Source organism: Micrasema longulum, unplaced genomic scaffold (assembly GCF_059751315.1).
Source record: "Micrasema longulum isolate JH-2025_06_02 unplaced genomic scaffold, ASM5975131v1 h1tg000371l, whole genome shotgun sequence".
Taxonomy (NCBI): domain Eukaryota; kingdom Metazoa; phylum Arthropoda; class Insecta; order Trichoptera; family Brachycentridae; genus Micrasema; species Micrasema longulum.
The window spans coordinates 74,024-100,050 of record NW_028277572.1 but is presented as its reverse complement, the minus strand read 5'-3'; the positions used below and the strand labels follow the sequence as shown (position 1 = coordinate 100,050).

The 26,027-nt window shown below is 31.8% G+C and overlaps 2 protein-coding genes across 2 annotated transcripts in view; one reads left to right on the top strand and one right to left on the bottom strand.

Moving 5' to 3' along the window:
• Positions 1 to 15,222, bottom strand: part of LOC148282151 (uncharacterized) — a 58,260-nt gene extending 43,038 nt beyond the window's left edge. The window contains exons 1-4 of the mRNA XM_088225533.1: positions 15,171 to 15,222; positions 13,609 to 13,747; positions 2,339 to 2,380; positions 1,259 to 1,410 (exon numbers count right to left, since the gene is read on the bottom strand). Coding sequence (XP_088081659.1) covers positions 1,259 to 1,410; positions 2,339 to 2,380; positions 13,609 to 13,747; positions 15,171 to 15,222 — 385 coding nt within the window. The remainder of the gene's footprint in view (positions 1 to 1,258; positions 1,411 to 2,338; positions 2,381 to 13,608; positions 13,748 to 15,170) is intronic.
• Positions 15,223 to 21,866: 6,644 nt separating this feature from the next.
• Positions 21,867 to 22,499, top strand: LOC148282150 (uncharacterized). The gene has a single exon (XM_088225532.1). It carries the CDS (start codon positions 21,867 to 21,869, stop codon positions 22,497 to 22,499), a length of 633 nt encoding a protein of 210 aa, XP_088081658.1.
• Positions 22,500 to 26,027: the final 3,528 nt, after the last annotated feature.

Here is a 26,027-nt window from a genome sequence, read left to right as displayed (position 1 = left end):
ACTTATATGTTTTAAAAAATTGTGTCGTTCGTCGTATGTGTAACGTTCTTAAATATTTTGAACTTATTATTTGACTGAATGCTTTTTAAAAAAATATTTTATTTGTGCATAATTGCTTAAAACTTTATGAATATTATGTTTTTTCAAACCTTTGTCATGTTAATATCATCAACAAGTAATAATTGTTCCCATACGGTTTTTTGCAGTGACAACAAAATTTTACATTTCTGATAATTTTACATTTCTCAATTAAATGTTACATAAATATTATTTACAATATATTTATGTAACATTTAATTGAGACGCAAATCCCAACTCCATGGAACCAAAGTTCTGTGTTGAGTTGGGACGAATATAATGTTAAACACTTAAACAATCCATATCATATATATATTGTAGAAAACAGGAAATTAAAAAATACATGGCATATCAACATATAAAAGAAACATGCAATAAAAAAATAAAAGAAACATTTGAAGTACATGTAAAAATGAAATACACATAAACTACCATAACAAAGTGTTTTTGTCATGTTGCTCTTTGTTCATGTGACAGGAAGTGCGCTTTATATTTATTTTATTTTAATAAACAACCATACAATTTTAAAAAAGAAATATTTGCGTTCTTATGATTTACCCAAATATTTAATATTGAGGGCCATTTTTAAACGAGTTGTAATTGAACGTAGTAAGGCAGAAAGCAGCCAGTCCCCAGTTTTGAAAAAATGAGATATTGGTGTTATAGAGTGAAGTAAGGTCAATTCTATATTCTGCTAAAAACAGCCAGACCGCTTTTGTATGAATTAACCATGATAATCACCTGAAAATAGTGTTCATCACAAAAATAGCATTTCTCAATTTGCAGAAAACACCCACGAAACTACAAAAATCTTACACTACTTTAAATTAGATTCTTGTTTGTAACATAAAAAAAAAACGAATGTGTTTATTGTTTATCATTTGTGAAAGTCGACAAAATTTAACCGTTGTATAAATTTAATAATTTACTATTTTTATTAAAACTCTATTATCACAGTTTTAGTTTTCTATAGCTGACTGCTTTCTGCAAAACTACGTTCAATTAGTGCTTTAAATACAAGTTTTATAAAAAATAATTGCATTTATGTAGTCACAAATTTATATAAACTATTTGAACTTCAGAGTTATTGAACTAAAGTTCAAGTTCTGATGATAAGTAAAAAATGTCATACCACAAAGTGAATAATGATTTCGATATGAAAAATGTATAAAAAAATTACCGTATAATCTAATGGTTCCATCTGCTCTGCCCACTGGATTAGTTGCCACGCACATGTAGGTGCCGAGGTCATTCTTCCCGAAATCCCTGATGACGAGAGTCATCTTTATCTCATATGGGGATATCTTATCCCACCCCATCACGTAGTTTTTTCTGAAACAAAATAATTATCACAACGTTAAATAAAGTGATGCATATATTCCGCAATCGTTACGGATTGTTTACACGTGGACAGTTCATTGTACGAGGGTTGCTACTTAAGTTTTGAGATAGACAAGTAAAAACAAATATTTATAATCAAAAATGGCTTTATTGTTTTTCAAAATATTCTCTTGAAGATCGATACACTTTTGCATGCGTTTAAACTTCAGAGTAATAATGCGCCAAGCTATACAGAAGCCCAAACGTAGAAAAACCATTATATGACTGTTGGGTATTAAGTTAGCTACAGTTTGCAGCAAAAAATAGGCGGTACTTAGGTCGAGAATCGCCTAGTAGATATTCGTTTGCATTGTAAATACTCTTAAATATGTACCTGTGCATTTATTACTGAAGGGTTATTCAAATTAATTTTTCTATAATTCGCCAATATTTATTTTATAAAACTGAAAATACATGAGTATGTTTACTTTTTTATTCATTTATTCATTTTATTCCCAATATACGTATGTAACTTTTATTGAGGCATAAATCCCAGCTCCATGGAGCTAAAGTGCGGTGTTAAGTTTGTTTGTTTGTCCGTCACATCTCCGAAACGGCGAGTCGTAGCGGCCTGTAATTTGGACATGTCATTTAAGATGCGATTTTAAGGTTACCGTTGCTATTTTTAAGTAAAATTTGAATCAACCTTTACTCGGCCTAGGATGCCTAGTGCGGCCCCAACATATTGCCCTTAATCAACCGTCATTATCAATAGCAAACATACTTTAATTCACAAATTTATTCCCTAAATTGAGAAAAAATAATACCTGAAGTAAATATGTTGATACAAGGAAAGAGTTTAAGCAACGTAATATACGTGTCGGGACATTAAATGCCAAAAATCAATGTCAATCATGGGAAAATATTCGGAATCAATTACCTGTGAAAACTGACACCTTTAACACCTTTAACGCTCCTATTGCTGCAATTAAACATACTGCAATTCACCATAGTCAATTTTTATTTATTATAACGTAAATATCCAAGTTATATACGAACAAAGCCAAGCACAGCGACAAAAGCATCAGACAGAACCGTTATGTGTTTGTTGTCAAACAAAATGGTCACCAAAATGGCCTCCAATTTGTTGCTAACTAACATCGCTTGCGTTTTATGAAACATAGGTATAGGGCTTCTCTATAGGTTACGCATTATTACACTGAGGCTTGAACCAATTTTTGAAACACTTTTTCCAGTCCGATTGAGGTACCTCGAAAACATGTGATTTGAACGTATCAACCGCTCCTTCAAGCGTCGAAAAACGTTGACCTCGCAATGTATTTTTGACATGCGGGAGTTAAAAAAAAACGTTGGGTGCCAAATCAGGACTGTACGGTGGATAATTTATCAATTCGATGTTTTAAATGCTCAAAAATTCACTTGTTTGAGCTAATGTGTGAAAAGCTTGCAATGTCGTGGTGGAGAATGACTCGTCTTTTGCATTTGGTTTCCTTTATATTTCCGAACACTTCCGTACTATTTTGTAGCGTACTATTTTAAATTGACCATTCTACGCTGCTCTAATAGAACTGTAGCGACATATCCAGTTATTCCGAAAAAACAGGCGACCATTTGCTTCGAAGTGTTTCGTGCGCTACCAACTTTTGTTCGATTTGGCTCTCCTTAAAGGCCCATACCGTCGATTTTTCATTTATTTCGGGTTTATATGCATAGACCTATAATTCGTCGTCTATCATAATCTTAAAAACGTCTTTTGATGCACCGCGATTGAATTTTTTAAACATTTGTTTGCACCAATCGACACGAGCCTTTTTTTGGGCGATTGTCAAATTATGCGGTATCCAACGCGAAAAAATCTTTTGACAACCAAATGTTCATGCAATATTGAATGTATGCAAATAGAACTGATGTCCAAGCATGCTTCAATCTCACGGTATGTAAAATGACGATCTTGCAAAATCAGTTCACACAAAGCATCGATTTTTCTGGCACAACAGTCAATTTTGGACGACCTTAACGAAATTTGTCCTGTAACGAAGTGCAATTTCGATTAAATCCAGAAAACCAGTAAAACACGGTGACTCAAGATGGTATTTTATCACCAAAAGTCACAGCGAGTTGATTGGCACACTGTTGTTGGTTTAATCCACGTTGAAAGTCATAGAAAATCATCGCACGAAAATATTCACTATTAAGTTCAATTTATCTAACAACATCAATTTTTCAAGTATCCATAAACAACGCAAATATTTCTCGTATGACAAAACGTTAAATAAGTTTACCATTAAAAATAACAAACTTTACGATGATAAAACAAACAACTGTCAATAAACATTGTCAGATTTGACATGTTCACACTGCTGTTGCCATATCTCAAAACTTAAGTAGCAAACCTCGTATAGTACTCTCTTATAGTAGAGAAAATCCAAAAGAAGTTTCTGAGATATCTCTACAAGAGAGAGTGCGGGTATTATCATTGGCTCTACCCGACCAAGTTTCTCCAGGATATGCTTGGCTACAAGAGTTTAGAAACTAGAAGGAATGTATACTTGACAACACTTGAAAACACGATCGATTGTTGCGAGGTATGATCGATAATTCTGGGATTATGATCAGCATTGTTTTATATGCCCCCGATAACTGTCTAAGACAGCCTCAGCATGGATAGTTTTATGTTCCGATAACAGAACCAACCTGCCGATGGTTATGCCTGTTGGAAGGGCTACCGCTATGCTTAACAACATTGTTCTGGATGGTTGATCTATTCCATGCATCCGAAGGTATTTTCCGGAGCAGGATTTATTTATATATTAGAAAAATCCCTTAAGCCAAATTATAAACAAATATTCTACTTAAACACTAAAAATAAATCAAGAAAGCAAAGGAGTGCGGTGAAGCGGAATACTTGAGTAGGCAATGCCTGTTCTAAGGAACCGAGATGTTGAGGCAAAAAAATACTACTATTTTGAACAAGAGTCTCTTTATGTATTTTTAATGTTTTTATAGGATGTACGTCTTGAATTCTAGTTTGTATTGTATATATTATTTTTAATAAATTCATTGAATTGAGTTGAATAGGGCAATATTGTCTTGTCCTAGCTTCGACCGCGCAGGACAGTACGCTGCGCTGGGACAGCACGAAAATTCGGTCGCAGTTCACACTTGAGCGCTGAGAAAATGAATACACAGCGGTGCTTATTACTAGCGAATTTATGAAAAATATTATTTATTCAATACTATGATGTATTAGAATTAATAAAGGACGAATTAAAAAAAAAGATTTTTTCTTTCGCTATTTTCGGCAGAAAGAAATGCGCGGGAACGCACGTACACGTCGAGCAAATCGTTATAGTAATAAGGTCCTGTCCATTCGCATTCACAAATACGGAGTTTGGACCATCCAAAAATCCATAAAAGCACCCAGCTTCATCTGCCGTTTTCGAACGTGTGATATGCAAATATGGAAAGGCGTATGTATTTTTATTCAAAATAATTGTAAATGCGTTTTTGAAAAACGTTATTTATATTTTGCCATTAAGGTTTTTGTACGTAAAGACAAATAAAAAAGTACCTACATCATTCAGAATAATTTTGCCAAGGTTTTCAGATAATTTTTTTTAAAATAGATACAACAGGAGTTATGTATGAAAATACAAAACGGACTGTAACTAAAATAACTGTTTTAAATTTAAACACTGGCAGATATTTACATTTCAATATTTAGAATATATTTTTAAGGCGATCGGAAGTTTTAAATGTTAGATCAATTATAATAAAATATATAAGATTTGTAGTTATGATAAATTAATAAAAGCAAAACGAAAGACGAATAATTTTATAACCATCAACCCCTTTTTAGACCAAGTGGTCTATAGGGCACTGCATTGGTAAACCAAATGTCAAGTATTTCAATCATCCGTTTCATGAAGGTAAGAAGATCAGTCTAACGATTTAGGTGCCGGTCCATAACTAAAAAATATTATAGTTTTAACAACTCGGAATTCTCATTTACCGTACCGAGAGTGCTCAATATTTTGAACTGATTTTGATCTGATCCTGTATTTGTGGTGATATACAAATGTGTCTGTGCCAACAAATTCCTCGTCCCAACTTAACACAGAACTTTTGGCGCCATGGAGTTGGGACTTTTATGCCAAATAATGTGTAACAATACTACCTGTATATAAATAAATCAAACCCATGAGCGCTAGAATGGTGGGTAAACCCGAAAACTACAATATAACTTAGCGGACTTGTCTCCCTTCGATTTTCTTATTCAGGATGTTTATTTAAGAGCAGCCATCGAGTTGAAAACACTCGTCCAGTTTTCTAATTCTATTGCACATACATAACTTTATCAACAATATTTTGAATTTGCCCAAACGTTAGTAAACAAGGCTGGATTTAATCTTTAAGGAGTTATGAATATTAAATTCTATTGCAACTGAGAGGTCAAAGCATTTACAATACGGTCTGTCAGTAGGGACACAGTGAGTCACATCTTCCTGGAGGGTGTGATTCAATAAAATGCTGCGAATGCCTAGTTGCATTCCACCAGCAACACTACTGACTAATTCCACTCTTTAGCGTCCACGTCGTGAACCCTGGACAATGAGATCACACTCACAACTATGTTTATTTATTTATGCTTAATTAAGTTAGTTCATAACATCTTAAGAACTAATATGAACTTTTAATAATATTACAATTTTTTTATCAAAATTTCTCAACAACAAATTTTTAAAATATGTTTACAATATTTTGATTTTTTCTTTTCCTTTATTTCTTCAGTTAACTCATTGTACAGCTTTAATCCCTTGTTTTAAGTTTTGAGATTCTGTTTTTCTCCTCATTGTAATCTTATCTTTTTTTACCCCTTGTTTCATATGTATGACATTGTTGGTTGAATTATATTATTGTTTTTATTTTATTCATCCCCTTAATTATTTTATGTATAAAATTGCTACATTATATTTAACTTGTTGCTTTACTGTGAACAAGCCAATTTTTTTGTGCAATCTTCCTTTATTAGAATAGAGACTATTTTTTTATTTTTTTTTATTATTAACAAAACAAATAATTCAAAAAGCACATATTATACTCCCATGAGTTAATCAAGAAACTCATTTGGGACCGTACATAAAAAAAATCATTTTTTTGACAATACATAATATCATACAAATCAATACATCCGAAATAAAAAGAAAACATTATTGTATAAGAAATATAAAACACCATCTTATATAAACAACATTAATAATTATCACTATCAAAAAGATTTATAAAATATTTTTTAATTGCGACCCTTCTGGTCTTTTTATTCAATTTTTCGTGTTTTAGCTCATCAGGCCGTTTATTATATTCGGAATGGCCAATATTTTCCAAGGACCTACTGCCAAACTTTGTTGAGTTCTTTAGAGTATAATCTTCATCGCCTTATTTTGAAGAATTTGTACATTTCAAATTTCTCTTTCATTACATTAGTGTGATCACACCAGATAACGAGAGGACAAAAGGCGAGTTTCTGGAGCCTTTAAACTAGAAAACACCAGCTAAGGGAATGTAACCCCGACAAAAAAATCCACTAGGAAAGGCAACAGGAAACCACTCTGGTTTCCAGGAATCACTACGGTGAGTAAATCAATAAGCAGTCTTCCTGGCTGCGGAATATACAAGTGGCGCAGGAGAGAAACACTTTCGCGGCAGTGATCGCCAACGTCGGGGGACCTGACAAGGCACAGGAAGGATGGTATGTCATTGGCTGGTTTAAGTGGCCAATTGCACACTGTAACATTTGAAAATAAACGGACAAAAGTGTGTAGAAAATGTAGATGTTTAAAAATAAGCATGATGGTGAATGTTACACAGTGTGTAAAATGGCCGCTTAAACCAACCAATGATAGTTTTATTTATTTTAAAATCTGGAAGTAGGGGACATATATTCTTCTTATATCAGCTCTAGTAAAAATATGAAACACACGTGCATCTCAAAATGTTTCTTTGTTGGGTTTTGGATTTGTTCCGACGTTTCGGTTACCATTGCAGAAGACACAGTTTACCCTATATATGGCTCCTGCAATGGTAGCCGAAAATCGGAACAAATCCAACACACACGGTTTTACCTAAAAAAGAAACATACTGATAACAGTGACCGTAAAAATCTTCGCACCTGTACATGAATGTCATTTATAAATTATTTCATGCAAACTTTAGGTTTGGAAAAACTGCCAAAACGGATAAAAATGTTTTACTAAAGTGTGTAATATTTATGACAAAAATAACTGAGACTATCCCTTGTTAGGTTTCTAGTATTACTTTTAACATTTTTGGTACTAAAATTTTTATTTTTGTGTTGATTTGTTTTTTAGGATAATTTTCTGATATTTTTATTTGTATAGTAAACGCGCCAAAAAACTTTGATTTATTATTAGTTTGGCGCGATCTAGAAAATGTAATTTTTTTATGAATTTGAATAAATGAAATAAAAATAAGGTAGTTTAGATGACTCACCAGCAAAAATAAAAAATATGTATGTTTACTATTGCTACTCAAATAACCTATCGTACATATGATTACACGTAAAATGCTGTAATAAATATGTAAATATGTAACTACGAATAAAAAAAACCCTCTAAATACTTAGATTTCCATATTCTCCCTCAAAAGTATTTTTCCTATCTGTTGCAATAGATTTAAGAGTTGTATTCTTCTAATAAACAGTAAACACTTACATACTTAACTCACCATTGCTTGTCATATAGAAGTGATGGGTTTGCTTTTATTTATATATATATTATATCTTAATGTTTATAACAACCACTTTACACCCAGCTAATGACAACTTACGTACATTGGTTACGGAGAGTAATAGGACCACTTTGCTCTCAGGTGGGCTAGCATTAACGTACTTTCCTAAGAGTCCATTGGCCAAAATGTGAGCAAATTAAAACATACGGCCGAACAATTCTCGGCCTTGCCCCTGTTAGAAACTCCGAAGCTTAGACGAACCCCTGTTCCCTAATTCTCCAGGGCCGAAGCTAACGAGGAAATTGGACAAAAAAGGGTGCGACCAAACTCTCCTGCTTATTAATTAACGAGGTTTATGTAAAGTACTAAAAGTATATTGATTTGAACAACCACGGTTGAGAATAATAATTTTGTATCAGAAATTTCTTGAATGATTTAAAAATTGCAACTACACAAAAACACCAACGGTGGTGTATTTAAATAATTCGTTACATGCCAGTCGTACGCTTCCGTCATCAGTCCAGGAACATTGATTTTTTTAATTTTTTTATTTAAATCTTAAAGTAGGGCACACATATTATACATATTGTTATGTGTGTTCTAATAATAACATTGCAAATATATTTAATTTATAAATTGTTTATCACATATGTCTTGACCATTATTTTAAATTTTGATATGTTTTTTTCTTCATAAATATTTTTTTCCATTTCGTAATACTTTTTAATTGCTTTAAATAAAATTGAATTTTGTGACTTTGCCTTTTTCCTAAATGGAAGTCTAATTTTGTTCTTTTCTCTAGTATTGTGATCGTGTTCAAGCTGGTTCCGATCAATTTTTTTACAAAATTCTGTTTTTTTATTAGAGTTTATAATTTTATGAACAAATATCATTGTATTGTAAAATATTCTTTGTTTATATGTTAATAATTTCATTTCATTTACCATCGACTTTACCCTCGTATATCTGTTTTTTTTCAAAATGATTCCAAAGGCTTTTTATATTGTCGTTTAAACAACATTTAAATATTATAAATAATTAATGGATTTAATTTGTGGTCAAACATTTAATTAAATATTATTAAATATTTGTAGTGGAAGAACATCAATAAATTTTGATATTCGCGTTAAGGAACGCATGAGGTGTCTTCACAATAACAATTTATCCGAATTCGAAAATCATCATCGATTTTAATGATGACTTTAATATGGATACAGGAGTTAAAATCTTACATACAAATAAAAAAGGATTAATAGTAAATAATATGGAAATATTTCACATTTAGAAGGCTTTCAAAAATAGTGTTCCTTTGATCAATAATCAAATAACCTTTCAATATAGTCCATTAACAGATGTTCTATTGTCATAGTCACCCTATACCCATTAAACTCACGCCCCTCTCTTCATACTCTCTCCCCTTACTCTACCCCTACTATTTCTCCAACAACATCAAACTTTTTCATAACCTCATCAGTGCATGTAAGGGTTGCCCACTAAAAAGCATGGCATGTTGGATTTGTATTTTTGTGCAACAACTACAATGGTGATGGTGTATGGTGAGTTTTGCATGTTGGTTTGATTGGTGTTTTGACGAAGAGACGGGTACGTCTCGAAACCGGTAGAAAAGTCGGTAAGTGGTAACAAACAAACATTTAATAACATTTAAACTATAAATCAATATTTCACATCCCCCCTCCCAGAAATCGAACCTAGGACCTCACGAATGGTAGGTAATGACGCCAATAATCCAAAACAGGATGGGATCACATTTTATGAGTAATTAGCAAATGAATGTGTAAGTGGCAAATGCATTACTTAAAAATTGAATTATTTTTCTATCTGTCAGATTGTCGAAAAAAACAAAATGGACATTTCATTAGTGTTGCCAGGGTAGTAATTTTTTTTACCAATAGCTCATCTATTTTCAGCAATAGCTCATCTAATGAAAGAACTAATAAAAATTGGAGCTCGGATTAAACAGCGCCTTGGTGGGAATTTGACCAACATTATCTTCAAAACATCAAACATTATTTAACAGGATATAAAAATATCCGGTTAATGTAAAATATTTTTTTTTTATATTTTAAGTCAAAGGTTCATTAATTCAATTAATCTTATTAAATAACCGTTTACTTATCTACTATGTTGTGTCAATCAATGTTTCCGCGTGCACGATAAAATTTTAGAGAATCCAAAAAATTGCTTTTTTTTAACCTTACATTTTTTTTTTTTTTTTTTTTTTTTAAAAAATGAAATATTTGCGTTCTTATGATTTACCCAAATATTTAATTTTGAGGGCCATTTTCAACGAGTTGTAAATAACTCACTATTAGAAAATGGAATCAAGTTGGGGTAGAGTGGGATTCGATTTGATTATATTTTTTCCCATTTGGCAACATTACGCGGTGACTTCACGAATGCGCGCTGCAAAAGTGAGGCAAAGTGAGGAGATTTTAGAAAACAGTCCAATGTGTTCAAATATGGTTCTACACTTCTTCTGGACTATTCTTAATTCTATGACTCTTCTTAATTCTACGCACCCAGGCTTGAGAAAAATCACATTAGATTCCTGTGCTCTCACAGGGAATCGAACACGAAAGCTTCCGTGCGCGTCTTAGCCAGTACGCCATAGAGGCCGCCTACCAATGAATTTTACTTATGAAAAAAGCTTAAAACCATTTCTTTCTTTCGTAATTGTAGTGATCAAATTCGTTTTTAAGAGTTTTTTCCTAACACGACTTTTTTGTTTGAAATAAGGAAGCAAAAAAATACACACAAATATACCTAGTTATCTTCAATATATTTTACCGTGCTATTTGGAGATAAAGAGCTAATAAGGTCTCGCCCAGGAGGAGTTTAAAGTGGTCGGATCAAGAAAACAGGAAAATTCAGGAATGTTCTTCTTTCAAGGGAATAAACAAGATCCCTTGGAAATTGGGAGGGCTAAAGGTCATGTAATCGCGTTAGTTTGACACTGTAGAGATACAAAAATAATTCATTGGATTTATTTTACATCTTTAAACCTTAAGTCGAATACGGTGGTGCAAAGAGAATCGTTAAATTAATTGCAGAGTATCTCAATCATATGTTACAGAAAGGTAAAATAGTGGCAATATGTGAAAATACAGAACGAATTGAAACACTTCAAATAATAACATATTAACAATAAATTATAACACTGATAGGTAAACATTTACATATGTATTTGAAATTGTATCAAGAGTTTTAAATATTGTAAAATTTAAAGGTTTATTCGCAGAAACTGCAGAACTGAAATTCGAATGTTTGTTTTCTGCAAAAAACATTATGTATGAAAAACCAACAAAACATTTTAATTGTTTTGAACACAATATTGTAAAATATGTTTTTAATTTTTCATTACATGAACGTAAGATCATCATTCTTACGCTTCAGGTGCCAGTCCTGGGACTATGAAATATTCTAGTGTTAAAAAACCCTTTTAAATTAATATTTCATGTCAACCATGTCGGGAATCAAGACCGAGACCTCTTGTGTGGTAGGCAAACGCGCTGATCACTACACCACGAGGCCAACTTTATTAAAAAATATATATATACAAATACTTATAATGATTATTATTACAATTATTGGGGATTGTCATTACGAATATTGATTTGATTTTAACTAGTTGAAAATCGTTTTTATTTATTTTTTAATGAAAATTATTTTACCCTATTGCAGTGAACTCTACATTTTTTTTATACTGAAACAAATAAAAAAGTGTTTTTTATTCAAATCCAGTGCTTACGGTTTCATAATCCATGGCTTAGATAGAGCAAAAAAATCACTTGAAATATTTAGGTATTTCATGCCGGCAAAATATCTGGAATTTATTTTACAGTCACGCACAAGAATTATCGCGATGCTATCTTTCCAAACTTTATCTGGTTAAAGCCGGGAAGAGACTCGCGTAAAAATCACAAAAAACGATCACATAATAATGGAAAAAATAGTGGCGTGTCTCGAACAAAGCCGTTTCAAGTCTCCCAGGCTCGATCCCACAATAAATTGTTAGGGCAATAAATTCTAGGGTCTTATATCACGAGGCCTCGTGATCATCCCCAAGAGGCTGGGAAGTAGGACGAAGGACTGAAGACGATGTACAACTTGCGAGATGATTATTGAATCAATTGTCCAGAGAATTGTAAGTCACTCACTATTTCTGACCAAGTCCAAATTGAAATTTGAGACTGTTCCCTAACGTTATTTGGTAAAAGGAGTGGACCTTCCTACATCCAAGATATAAAATAATCTGCAACGAAACGTTCGTAGAATCAAGGCGTATATTTATTTTATTTGCCGAGTAAATTTGAGGGGATTCTCTAAAATAGTCAGACCAGATGTAAAGGAAACATGGCCTTAAGTACTGGCAAAATAACCGAGTTTTACACGTAATAAAAGTGATCACAAAAATATTTACTAGTTATGAATTTGCATCGTCTTTTTTGGAAAATGCTGGGTAGGCTGGATAAGTTCTGACGTTTGAGGAGCCATAAACCGAAAACCGAAAACACGATGCATATTGATAACAATGACCTGATAATCCAGGTTAACGTTTAATTGTTTCCCGAAATACATTTAACATAAAACAAATGAATAAAATGTCATATCCCTCATACATCTTTTTGAAAATGTAACGGATTGAAACTGATTCAAATTGAAATGCAAATTTGTTTTAGAAAATAAGACAAATAGTTTTTTTATGACAAAACAAATATTAAGAACATTGAACAACAAAACTTAATTTCATTTGAACGAATTAAAAAAAGGTTTAGTAAAAAATTGTTTGTTAGATAAACATGTGGAATGAGTGTCCATAAAAATCATCCAATATTTGCAAATTAACGACTCGTATTTACTTGTGTATACATATATTCTAATTTAAATATAATTCTTACCTTAACATATTTCAATAGAACTGAAAAACATTTTATAGAAGGAAATACATAAGTCACGGTACTTACAGGGCGATGACCTGCCATTGGCTGGTTTAATTAATCACTCTATACACTGTGTAACATTCACAATTCTGCCTGTGTTTGAACATCTATATATCCTCAATTTTCCATCTGTAGATTTTTGTGAAGTTAAAGAGCTGAAACCTTAATCGATGTGGGTGAGATTCCGACCGAATTATTTCACATACATACAAAATAGTTCACAATTTTTATGGTTCTTCTTTTTGAAAGAATTTAAGGAATAAAGATAACATAGGCAGCAAATAAATTTTACACAGTGCGTAAAGTGCCGACTTAAACCAGCCACTGACAGGTCATAAGCCCTAGACTTATATATTATCTTCTATAAAATGTTCTAAATCTCTGTTGCAATATATTATATAAATGTTAAAAACTGCCAAGGGGCTTAATCCAGTGTCTACAAAAATTTGGATGGATTAAAATTTTTATTGATGATTCTTACCCTTTAATCAGAAGTTCATCCCTATTTTTAATCCATGATCCAGCAGCCAAAGGGTAGGCCTGAACTCTGCACTCAAGATAAGCATCAGATCCTGTTGGGACTCCAATTAGCTGCTGTCCAACTGTGACACTAGGCGAAACTGCAAAACAAAATACAAATAAATCATAAAAAATCAATAAATACGGATCAAATTACGGTTGAATTAATCAATTTTCTCGAATCAGCAAATAAACTCTAAAGTTTAGTTTATTAAAAGAGAAACAAACTTGAAATTTATAACCTTAATTTACTTAGCAAGTTGGTGACTTAAGAAATAAAGAGTGGTAGTCTTTTCCAGAAAGCAAGTTGGCTAAATGCACCAAGGTTTTCACTCACCAATTTACAAAAAACTGCAGGACATTTTGAATCGTAACGTTTTTTGTTTGACACTCGGGTTCTTTAAGAAAACGCTCTGAAGTTTAAACCTCATTGCTTATAATTTTGTTTACAACTAGCGGAACCGACATACGTTGTCCTGTCCAAACGTTGGCTTGCCTGCTATTAGCTGGTTCAGCAGACCATTTTTTTTATGTTCGATTTTTCGATAAACTATATCCTAAGTAACATTTGACATTGAGTTTGAAATAACATTTTTTTCCATATCACCTACAGGGTCCAATTGGAAATCTTAACCATCCAGGAACCCATTTAAATACACAAAAAAAAAATCATCAAAATAGGTCAAGCCGTTTAGGAGTTCAGTGACATACACACGTACAGAAGAATTATATATTTATATACGCTACGAGGGTATCTTTATAGATAGCCTCGTAGCCGACACACGTAAGAATAATTTCTTGTATTATTTTGATGCTACTCATCACCGTCATTCTCTTTCCGTACCAAATGGTGCATAAAGTACTGCATTAATACACTAATTGCAGCGTATCTTTATCATTTTTGTTGCATTAAGGTAAGATGATCAGTTCTACGCTTCAGGTACCATTCCAGAGACTATGAAATATTCTGTTGTAAAATCACCCTTATGACCGATGTTATTTTAATTTTTTTAAAATGTATTAAGGTTTTTTAAATTTTATTTTTACTAATCCATGCTTTTTGTTAAAGGCCTAAGACTCATACTAGCCGGCCACCAGCACTATGTATTTTATATACTTACACAGTCGCACATCCCACCGTATGTTTTTAAATAAATAATTCAAACCGACGTGCCCTCAACTCAAAGTATTTCACCGAACTGAAAAATAAATGAATATTTTGTTAGAATTATTTCGACGCGCAGCTAACGGCCGTGTCGCGACCCAAGCGTTTCGAAATATAACCAAAGTGTGATTGAATTACAGCGATATATTTAGAGTAATTCTTCTTCTTCTAGTGCCTTTCCGGGTCCCCCCTATGTTGGCGATCACTACAGCGAAAGCAAATGTATCTGTCCTGGGCTTATTTTACATTTTGCAGCCAGGACGACTGCTAATTGATGTACTCGCCGTAGTGATTCCTGGGAAAAGATGACCAGAGTGGTTTCCCGTTTCCTTCTCTGGTGAATTTTCTGTCGGAGCTACCTTCCCTTAGCTGGTTGGTTTTGTTTTGAGGAGCCAAAAAATCGCCTTTCATCCTCATAGAGTAGTATATAACTGATTTTATCTGGAATTATATGAAGCTTTTTTTATAAAATTCTATAACGTACCTACGCACGGGGCATGCCAGAAAATGCATTTGTGCATATTTTTACACAACTTCCTGCTTTCATTCCTCATGGGATTTTTGAAACTTTTATTTGAGATTTTATTCCATTAATATTTATTTTTTACACCTAAGATACACCTAAGATCCATATCCATATAGAATTAAATAATTTTTACCGCGCGTAAATCGAAATTAATCGGGTAGTGGTCATGTGTGGCTAGTGTCTCGGACTCGGATTTCGTGGTTCGAATCCTACCCTACCCCAACTTGATTACCGTTTTCCAATAGTGAGTTATTTACAACTCGTTGAAAATGGCCCTCAAAATTTAATATTTGGGTAAATCATAAGAACGCCTTTTTTTCCAATTTTCCGTAGGACTGAAATTGCTCATTATTTTTTAAAATAAGAGTTTTTCCCCTTTAATCAAAAATAAATATCTCGTTGTTTATTGATTTATTTTGATTATACATTTTCTAAAGTATATTGATGTTGAAATTATTAATATAATTATTGTTGATTTTATTTAGTTTGGTATCATTCTATGAAATATTTGTAGCAAAAAAACAGGACGTTTCTAGTTAGTTGAGACCTGAATCAAAAATATCTGTACATTGTCAAAACGTTCAAATAAATAAATAAAATTAATGATGGCGAAATAGGTTTGTACCTTATGATAAATCGTTTAAATTTTAAATGGTTTTTTATGTATTCAAGATAAGTTTTATTTTGCCGTACAACTAAATGTTTGTACTGTTATTGCGTTGAAGAAAGGATTATTTGAAAAAAAATATCTAGGATTGCTCAGAACTTTCTCATTATTAGTAACTAAATAATTTTTGTGTTTATAAACCAAGTCATAAATTTAACTGATTTTATTTAAAGTAAAAAATCTGCGGTATAAATCATAGAAAAGATGATTAAGTTTCTACTTAATTTTCATTTCTCCCTTAAAAGCTTTCTCTCGGGTCATTAAGAAAAAGGTAGGCAGGTCGCTGGAACAAGTCCAACACACAGAAATAAGGAAATTGGTTCAATTAAGTATGTATCTCAACAGAGATGAGCGTTGTTTTTAAAAATGGGAATTCGATTCAAGTTTGAGTCAAATATAAATATGAAAAAAGGGTTTATTGGAATTAAGATTTGTCTATAAAATATACGGCCTAAGCCAATTAAAACAGTTACATGAAAAAAAACGTGTATAAGAAACTGAACAAAAATAACATAAAACCACATAGCAAAGACAAACAAGTGCAGAAAAATAATGGTATCAAATATGTATAAAAACACGATCAACATATAAGCTTCGGGCTAACCCGTACTGATTGATGCGTGTTCATCCCACATTTTGTTAATGGCTAAGAGATCTATGGAAAGCCGTAAGATCTATCACGGATAATTTCAAGTTGTGTGACAAATTGACTAATCTACACACGGAATACGTTCTCTCGAATGAAGACAGATCAAAAGATTGCTTTACATTAAAACAGGAATAATTACCCCCATTGCAGTCCGAAATTTATACGATAACCCGCCATTCAGTAATTATTCTGCTGATTAATCTTCAATAAAAAAAAGTTACAAATATAAGCGTTGTCATAATTTATCCAAATATTTTCATTTTGGTTGCCATTTCCAAAGAGTTGTAAATAACACACTATTAGAAAATGGAAATAAAGTTTGGGTAGAGTAATGTTCGAACCTCGGACTTCAGATCCATGAGTTCACAACTCTAGCTATGGGACCACAACCCAATTTGTAAAATGTTGTGTTTTATGTATGTTTTTTTCCACACGCGAAAATCGAAAAGCGTGTAAATTTAATAAATTTAAGCGCTTTGTTTTCCTTTCATCCTATAAACGTTTGTGATATTCTTTGTAGATAAATATTTTTTTTGTTGATTTTTGTCTACCACGCAGGAGGCCTCAGGTTCGATTCCCGACATGGTTCACATGAAATATTTATTTAACGATGCATTTAACATTGCAATATTTCACTTTAAGATCTAAGACAAATATATCGTTTTCAATGTTTAAAATATATATTTAGGAACCAAAATTTATATACAAGTAATTCAAATAGATCAAGTCAAAGAAGGAATCGTGTGTTAGAAATACCACATTGTAAAACGAGGCTCGCACAGAGAAATGCATATTTTATAAGCCCAAAAATTTTTAATTCCTTTTTTACTATTTCATTGATTCCAAACATTCAAAATTTTCCTTCTTTTAAAAAACATACACTATCCTGGATTCAAACTTAAGATATGAACTCTTTTTTTTCGATGATTTATTTTGTTGCCCTAATAATAAGGAATATTTTGTGTTTTTTTAGAAAATATTTTTTATTTCCTTTTTTAATTACTATAAAAAAATGCCATATTATCTTTCACAGAATATTTTATATTTTCTTTCTTATGTTACACAAAAATTTTATAACTGTCCATTATTAGGAGCAAAAATTCATTAACATTTTCTCGAAAACCCACAAACAGGCCACGCCTTTGTGAGATTTTTTTGTTTACTATTTTTACTTATAATATGTATTTCATTGCTATGTAATTGTGCTTTATTTTTTCAATTCTCTGATTTATCACTTATCTTTATTGTAAAAATACAACAAAAAAAATTAAAATAAATTAAAAAAGATAAAAATAGGCTCTGGACATAAGACTGATTATCTCACTTTTACGCCGTAAAAAATAATAAGATATGCTGTCATTAATATACCAATGCTAGGTTTATTCATTGCTATGAAATTATGCTTTATTTTTTTATACTCTGTTTTATCACTTATCTTTGTGAAAAAACAAAAAAAATAAAAAAATAAAAATAGGCTCTGGACTAGCATCTGCAGCATAAGACTGATCATCTTACTATTACGTCGTAAAAAATAATAAGATATGCTGTCATTAATTTACCAATGAATCCCTATGAATCATAAATGCAAAAAAGCGAATAATGATGATGAATTTATAAAAGCGGTATTTTGAGTAGCAATGTTCGAATTAAGTCCTAATTGAATTTATTCAGAAAATAAATTATTTCATCCCTCTTCCATCCCCTACATCCTCTTTCAATTAGTCAACGGTAATGTTGTTTTATGTAATAATTTTCTACGTGTTTCCTTAAACAAATTATAAACGATGTCATATAATTTAATTAAACAAAGGTTCTTCTCTCAAATTTTAAAAGCAAAGTTACATAGGAATATAAATAAACTTGTGATCGAAATTTGAAAGCTTTAATTATAATAATAAAAATACTTTATAGTTTTATTTTTATTATTTTAATTAAAATGCAGTTCCACCAAGAAATGTCAGTAGAAAAACTCAATATATTGAAAGCTTTAAGTTTGTTTTGTATTGAGGATTTCTTTAAAATAAAAACCTTTTTTAAGCTTAGAGAAATTAATAGTAAGCACAAAAACCTATGTTCTTATTCTGGTGTAATTTTTTTTTTTCTTGTGATGTTTATAATAATCCAATATCGAAGTCAGATAGTTAACATATGTGAAAATATAATATTCATAATATACGTCAAATAATTTATTTTAGTCAGACTCTTTGCACACCTCAAAGTCCGATCCTCTCAGAATGTATTCTTCAGAGATATCTTTCTGTTGCTTTGGGCTAGCGATGTACACTGTTTAATTTTATTTAAACAATAGCAATCTAACAACGTCACAAAATCAATAAACCGGTTATTGATCTAACGAACTGAGTAAACTAAAGTGTCACCAAGTCGTCAATAAAATATTTTGATTTTAATTAAAGTTAGCCTTTTTTATCTAAACTAAATCTACACGTATAAATTGGCAAGCAACGCGCCGTGGCGCAGTTGGTAAGACGGCTATCTGTGAAATTGGCGTTGAAAGTTCTATTCCCGCCAGTCACAAGAAAATAAAATAAAAATATTTTTTTCTCAATTGGTCTGGAGTGTTGCGATGTATTTTTCACAACTTCCTTGCATATCTACTCCGTTGCACTTGCTGACAAGCCTCGGAGAGCTTAGTGGGTTACACCTTTAAAAAAAAAACTCCCGTAACACACACAATACACACCCTGTTCCAGACTTCAATCTCAAACTTAACATACCGCACATAAACATTTATAATAGCATAAATATTCTCATTAAATCTCATTGTCTTTGTTAAAAATTTGAATGATATAGGTATGTGTTGTGATCATAATTAATACTGTGTTAGTTGTATGCTATAAAAAAATATTTCTTTAACTTTATTATTACATAAACAAAAAAAAAAGCTTTTTCATTTTTTATTTATCTTCAATATGGAAAATCCCCTATAATTAAATGAATAAACCAAATACTAACTTGTTTCTGTTTGCAAAGAAAGATACTTTTTATATCACCTGTTTATTATCAGTAAAATAAACCACTTGTCCTTCAGTCGTTCATAATACATACGTTAATTGGATAGTATTGGTAAAGGGCGGTTCGGGTTATTTTCAATGTTTCAAATGCAAATTAAAATAATGTCATTTCTCCTCTTAAATTCATAGTCTCAATCTCAAAAATAGAATGTCATCACTAGTATTCACAATTATGAATTATTTTTACTGCAACAAGCCAGGACTAAAGTGGTAAAATATATAGGCCAGAACAACCAGGCTGAAGAAAATAAAAAAAATAAATTATTGTGATCTCGTCGAAAATCGATTCCGGAACCCTCCAAATATCAGACAAGCTTCTTAGCCACTCCACAAAAAACGCCGTTTGGTTTTAGTAGTAAAAAAAAACGTTTTACATAGTGAAATTTTGTAATGAAAAGTAAGGAATTTTCCCCTCTTAGATCTACCGATTTTTTATTCCGTATTTACCGAATTTTGCTTGATGAAGGTTGGCAACGCTATTCCCAAGAGTTACTACAACTCAATTCGGGACTTAAATAATAAAAACATGCTGTCTAAAGGAAGAGACCATTGCAGAAGACTGCTGCGAGATATTGCATAGATTTATACAGGTTGTTTTTAAAACCCTGTCACATCCGAAACCACGATGATCAGTATGGGCAAGAAGATATATTGGCATATTAAAAAAAATATTTACAACCAAGAAAATTTGTAAAATATTAAAAAGAACAAATGGTTGCTTACTTCTGCAGAGGAGAAGCGAGGGAGGCGTGGCCGCGTGATTAACGGTGAGTCAGACTCCCTCCTCTCCCCTCCTCGTCTCACCCCTGCAGAAGTTAGCAACCATTTGTTTTTTTATATAAAAAAATATTCGTTCTAAAAATTTATTTTAATGTGCCAATATGTCTTCTTGCTCATACTGATCATCGTGATTTCGGATGTGACAAGGTTTAAAGAACACCTGTATACTATTAAGAGTGTTGTCCAGATGTTAATTAAAATTAATGTCATAACGTATATTTTTGGTATTCTTTAATAAGATGCATCCTTCCACCTTCCATTATGTTGTATCCTTACTTAACACTGGTCTCCTGGCTTTATAGAGTTAGGGAAACGATATTATTTTTTTTGTAAAATTTATATTTGTAGGAATAAATAGTAAAAAAAAAAACATTAAAAACAATATAGAAACGAAGCAAGTTTAACACCTATATAACAAAACAAAAAAAAAATATATGAGCCAAAAACCTTTTCTTAGACAATATTAAGTTTTATCGTTCCCCACATTGATTATTGCTCCAGTATTTTATACTTAAGTAATGAAGGAGATCTAAAAAGACTCCAAATAATACAAAACAAAGCGATGAGGATAAAATTAAGATGTGGGAGACGAACAAATGTTAAGAAAATGATTCAACTTCTAGATATCATGACAATTGATCAAAGAATCAAATTCAATGTTGCCAATGAAATAAACAAAATTATTAAAGGAATAGTTCCGAGATATTTTCAAAATAAACTAAAAAATAATGAGTTCTTTCATAACTTTCATAACTCTTTCATGACGCAACAATAACCATCCACATTAACTGTGACACAAATTTTCGCTGTCCATATAAATTAACAAAAATCAAATAATTACTCAACATTTTGACAAATAAACATTGTGAGATTATAAAGTGCTTAGTGTAAAATACGCACAAACGTTATTTCGGTGTTATGTGTAAACAATTCACATCTAAAGTCGTTTTGTGTTTATATTCTGCAAATACTTCTGTGCTAAGTGCTTGTATCTAACGAATGGTGACAATACTAAGTTATCAAAATAAAAACACTTGAATTTCAAAACATTTAAGTTTAAAAAAAAAAACATTTAATTGAATGAATCGGATTTAACCTACTCAAGATTTATATTTATTGTTGAAAGGCATATTTAAAAGTCACATACTAACTAAATAAATTATACAAAACATACTATAAAAAATATTTATAAAAATTGAATACATATAAAAAGAGGGTGCATAATATAATTCTACAATGACTACAAGGAGTAAGCAGCAATCAGGTGAAATAAATCATTATATGATTGAATACATTGATAAAAAATTTGAATCACTAAAGAATGATATATTATTGAAGCTTAATGAGCAGGGAGAAAAAAGTAATAAAAATTTTGAATCATTAAATAAAACCATTAAAGATATGGAAAGCTCAATAAATTATTTATCTGGGGAGGTCGAGGCGACTAAAGACAGCGTTAAAAAGAATAATACTAAAATAAAATTAATGGAAGCAAAAATTGAAAACTTGATTGATAAATGCAATGTTCTGGAACTTCATCAGCAACGACGAGAGCAGTGGGACAGGGCTTCCAATGTTGAAATAAGTGGAGTGCCTTTTGACAGAAATGAGAATTTAATACACACATTCTCTAAGATTGCAGAAAAAATTGGAGTTAATATCAAAAAAGAAGAAATTACGTCTATTCACCGTGTTCAACCTTGGCCAACGGCAGGATCCAGTGCTCGCGATAAACCTAATATCATAATACGTTTGATCAGAAGAGAACTTAAGGACACGATTATAACTGCAGCACGCAGACATAAAAAATTGTTATCCGCGGACGTTGGAATATCTGGAGAAGCAAGCCGGATTTTCATTAACGAGCATCTTACACCCGCAAACAAGCTTTTACTGCGTAAAGCGAGGCAGTTGAAAATAGATAAAGAGTATGCATTCCTTTGGGTGAAAAATGGCAACATATTCCTTAGGAAAAATGAAGGATCACCCATATCCAAAATCTCATCAGACGCTGATCTTGAAAAAATAATATGACTTTTGAAGCAGCTGACTAGTGTTATTTCTTGTTTTCCTTATTTTTTGTTTTTACCTTTTCTTTGTACTATTTTCAACTTTTTTAATGTGTATAATTTAGCGAACTACTTGCCTTTAGTGACTGCATTGATATATAGAGACTCATTTTACAGGTGCGTCCAATATAATTTAAATCAATTTTACTGGTGTATTTTAAGTTTATTGTTTAATAGGTTGAAATATTTTAATATTCTCAGGCGCTAATCCCATAAATAGTCTATCTATTTACTACCAAAACGTACGCGGCATTCGCTCCAAAACTCATGATTTTTTAAATAACGTCTTGATTAATGATTATGATATGATTTTTTTATCTGAAACATGGCTCCTTCCAAGTATCAATGATAGCGAAATTTTTGATAGTAGATATAACGTATTTCGAAGAGACCGTGATTATGAGAAAACACAACAGACTCTCGGTGGAGGCGTGCTTATAGCTGTCAAAAAAATGTTTTGTAGTTCTGTAGTAGATTCTTGGGACCTAACGGCGGAAGTTATTTGGATTAAAGTAAACACAATCACACATCACAAAACCTTAAATATGTTCTGTTCCTACTTTCCTCATGGAAATTCACATTTGCGAGTGATATCCGAGTTTTTTGACAAAGTTTCCGATACACTCTTAACGTCCCCTAATGAAATTTTCCTGATTATTGGTGATTTCAATATATCTAATGCTGCCTGGCTTTCGAATCCCAGTTTTACTCACTGCACCCTCGATCCTAAGGATGATCCACTTAGCAAGTCTCTATGTAATTTTATGTCATTTAATAACTTCTACCAGTTCAATTCGCATGCCAATACTCGTGGCCGTATTCTAGATCTAGTTATCTCCAACTTTGACTGCGTAGTCACCGAATGTGTATCCCCATTAACACTGGAAGACGCCCATCATAAGACTCTTGTAATTTTGCTCAATTTACAATTCAAAATTCTTCCCGATAATCAAAGATTTGTTCGTTTATTTCATAAGGCAAACTACGATGATGTTTGTGCCCATTTAGATGATATTAATTGGTTCGATACTTTGTCTAATCTGAACATGGAAGACGCAACCCAGCAATTTTACGTTGTTCTAAATGGAGTTATAAACAATTTTGTTCCCAAGCGTCTCACAAATAATAATTGCCGATATCCTCCATGGTACACTCGACCGCTAATTAAGTTAATTTCAGAAAAAAAAAAATTTCACAAAAAATGGAAAAAGTACTCTCAAGCGTCTGATTATCATACTTTTTCTTTGCTGAGGGAAAGACAAAAACGCACGAATAAGGAATGTTACCTACATTTTATCACAACTGCTGAATATAACATTAACCGAGAACCTAAACTTTTCTGGTCTTTTGTCAAGTCCAAGCGAGCTGGGTGTGATGTGCCTCTTCAAATGTCCTACAAAGATAATTTGGTAATTGGCGGTCAGAATATTTGTAATGCTTTTGCGGAATATTTCCATTCTGAATTTTTGGAAACTAATGCATCTAGTTGTAGTGTTCCTGCCGAAGAAAATAGTGTAATTGATCTTAATGCTATAGAAATAAATGAGTCATTGGTAACAAAATATCTCAAAAAACTTAAAGTCAGCAAGGGTGCTGGCTTTGATGGCATACACCCTTTTTTTATTTCTAAATGTATTAAACAGCTTGCGCGTCCTCTTACTTATCTTTTTCAATTATCAATAAAGGAAGGCACGTTTCCTGAAATATGGAAAAAGGCAAATATTACACCTGTGCATAAAAAAGGAAATAAGAGTCTTGTAGTAAATTATCGACCCATTTCTCTTCTTCCCATTTTTAGTAAAATCCTTGAAAATATAGTAACCGATCAGCTCTTCGATGTTATAAAACCACATATTAATCCCAATCAACATGGATTCTATAAGAAACGGTCAGTTGAATCAAATCTTTGTGAATTTACCGATATTGTTTTGAATGCAATGGATGCAGGTTTTCAGGTAGACGTTTTATATACGGATTATTCAAAGGCTTTCGATAAAATAAGTCATTCGGTCTTACTTCGCAAGCTTTGGAACATTGGTATACGGGGGAATCTGTATCGTTGGATATGTTCCTACATTAGTAACCGCAGTCAATCGGTCTCACTCAAGGGATTTAATTCATCATTTAAACCAATCCCATCAGGTGTCCCTCAAGGTTCGCATCTTGGACCCTTATTTTTTATTATTTATATCAATGATATAAGTTTATGCATTCAAAACTCAAATTTTTTGCTATACGCTGATGACAATAAAGTATTTAAAATTGTGTCTTCAATAAATGATTGCGAAGTTCTTCAAGCTGACTTAGATAGAATCTGTTGCTATTGCAAGGACAATCAGTTATTATTGAATTCTGATAAATGTCTTGTCATGTCATTTACTCGAAAGAAAAAAAGTATACTATTTGACTACAAACTATCTGGGAAAATTGTCAATCGTTCAATGAAAGCGAGAGATTTGGGTGTACTGATGGATGATAAGCTTTTATTTAGAGATCACATAAATACAATAGTAGATAAGGCGTACAGACTTCTAGGGTTTATCTTACGAATCTCCAAGCCATTCTCATCACCAAATACATTAAAACTTCTTTACTATACTTATGTGCGAAGTCAACTCGAATTCGCTTCATTAGTATGGTCCCCTCAATATAATGTATATATTAATCAAATTGAAAACATTCAAAAGAAATTTATAAGGAGCCTGGAATATCGTTTTGGTAACATTGAAAATGATTACAGCGCATCTTTGATCAATTTTAATATAGAATCACTACAAAAAAGGCGCCTTAGATATGATTTAATTTTTCTTTTCAAAATTCTCAATAACATAGTTGATTCGCCGTATCTTTTACAAAATATTGGTTTCCGTTGTCCTCTTCGCTATACTAGATTAAATTCCCTTTTTTATGTACCAACTTGTAAAAACAATTATACCTCGAATTCATTCATTAGACGCACCTGTAGAAATTATAACGGACTCAGTATTGATGTAGACATTTTTAACTGCACGTTGCATTTGTACAGAAAATTTCTTCATGGGGTCGATTATTTGGGATAGTTGCTGAATGTACATCTTGAGTGGTTTATGCTATGCATATGTGCCGCATGTAATGTATATGTTTGTGTATGTTTTATATGTGCGTTCATGTGTGTGCGTGGATGGCTCGGAGTGTACATTCGGTATTTTTATTTATTTTAATTTATTACCTCCATGGAAAACGCAAATGTCAACAATTATCTTTTTTTCACTTAAAATTCTTATTTATTTTTTATTTTTTGTCACATTTAATGTTTATATCTTTTTAATTTATGAAAACTTAATTGGTCTTTTTATGTTAAAAAATTGTTGTTTTTAATACTGATTTTGTATGACTGTATGTTTTCTAAATAAAATAAAATAAAAAAAAATAAAAAAACTATGCAACAAGAGGATCTAAAAATATAAGACTGGAAAAGAAATCAAAAGCAATGTCCCAGAACTGCCTTATGTAC

What these genes read in the sequence shown, in the direction of transcription:
- LOC148282150 (XM_088225532.1), top strand. Translation starts at nt 21,867, where the DNA reads ATGGAAAGCTCAATAAATTATTTATCTGGGGAGGTCGAGGCGACTAAA.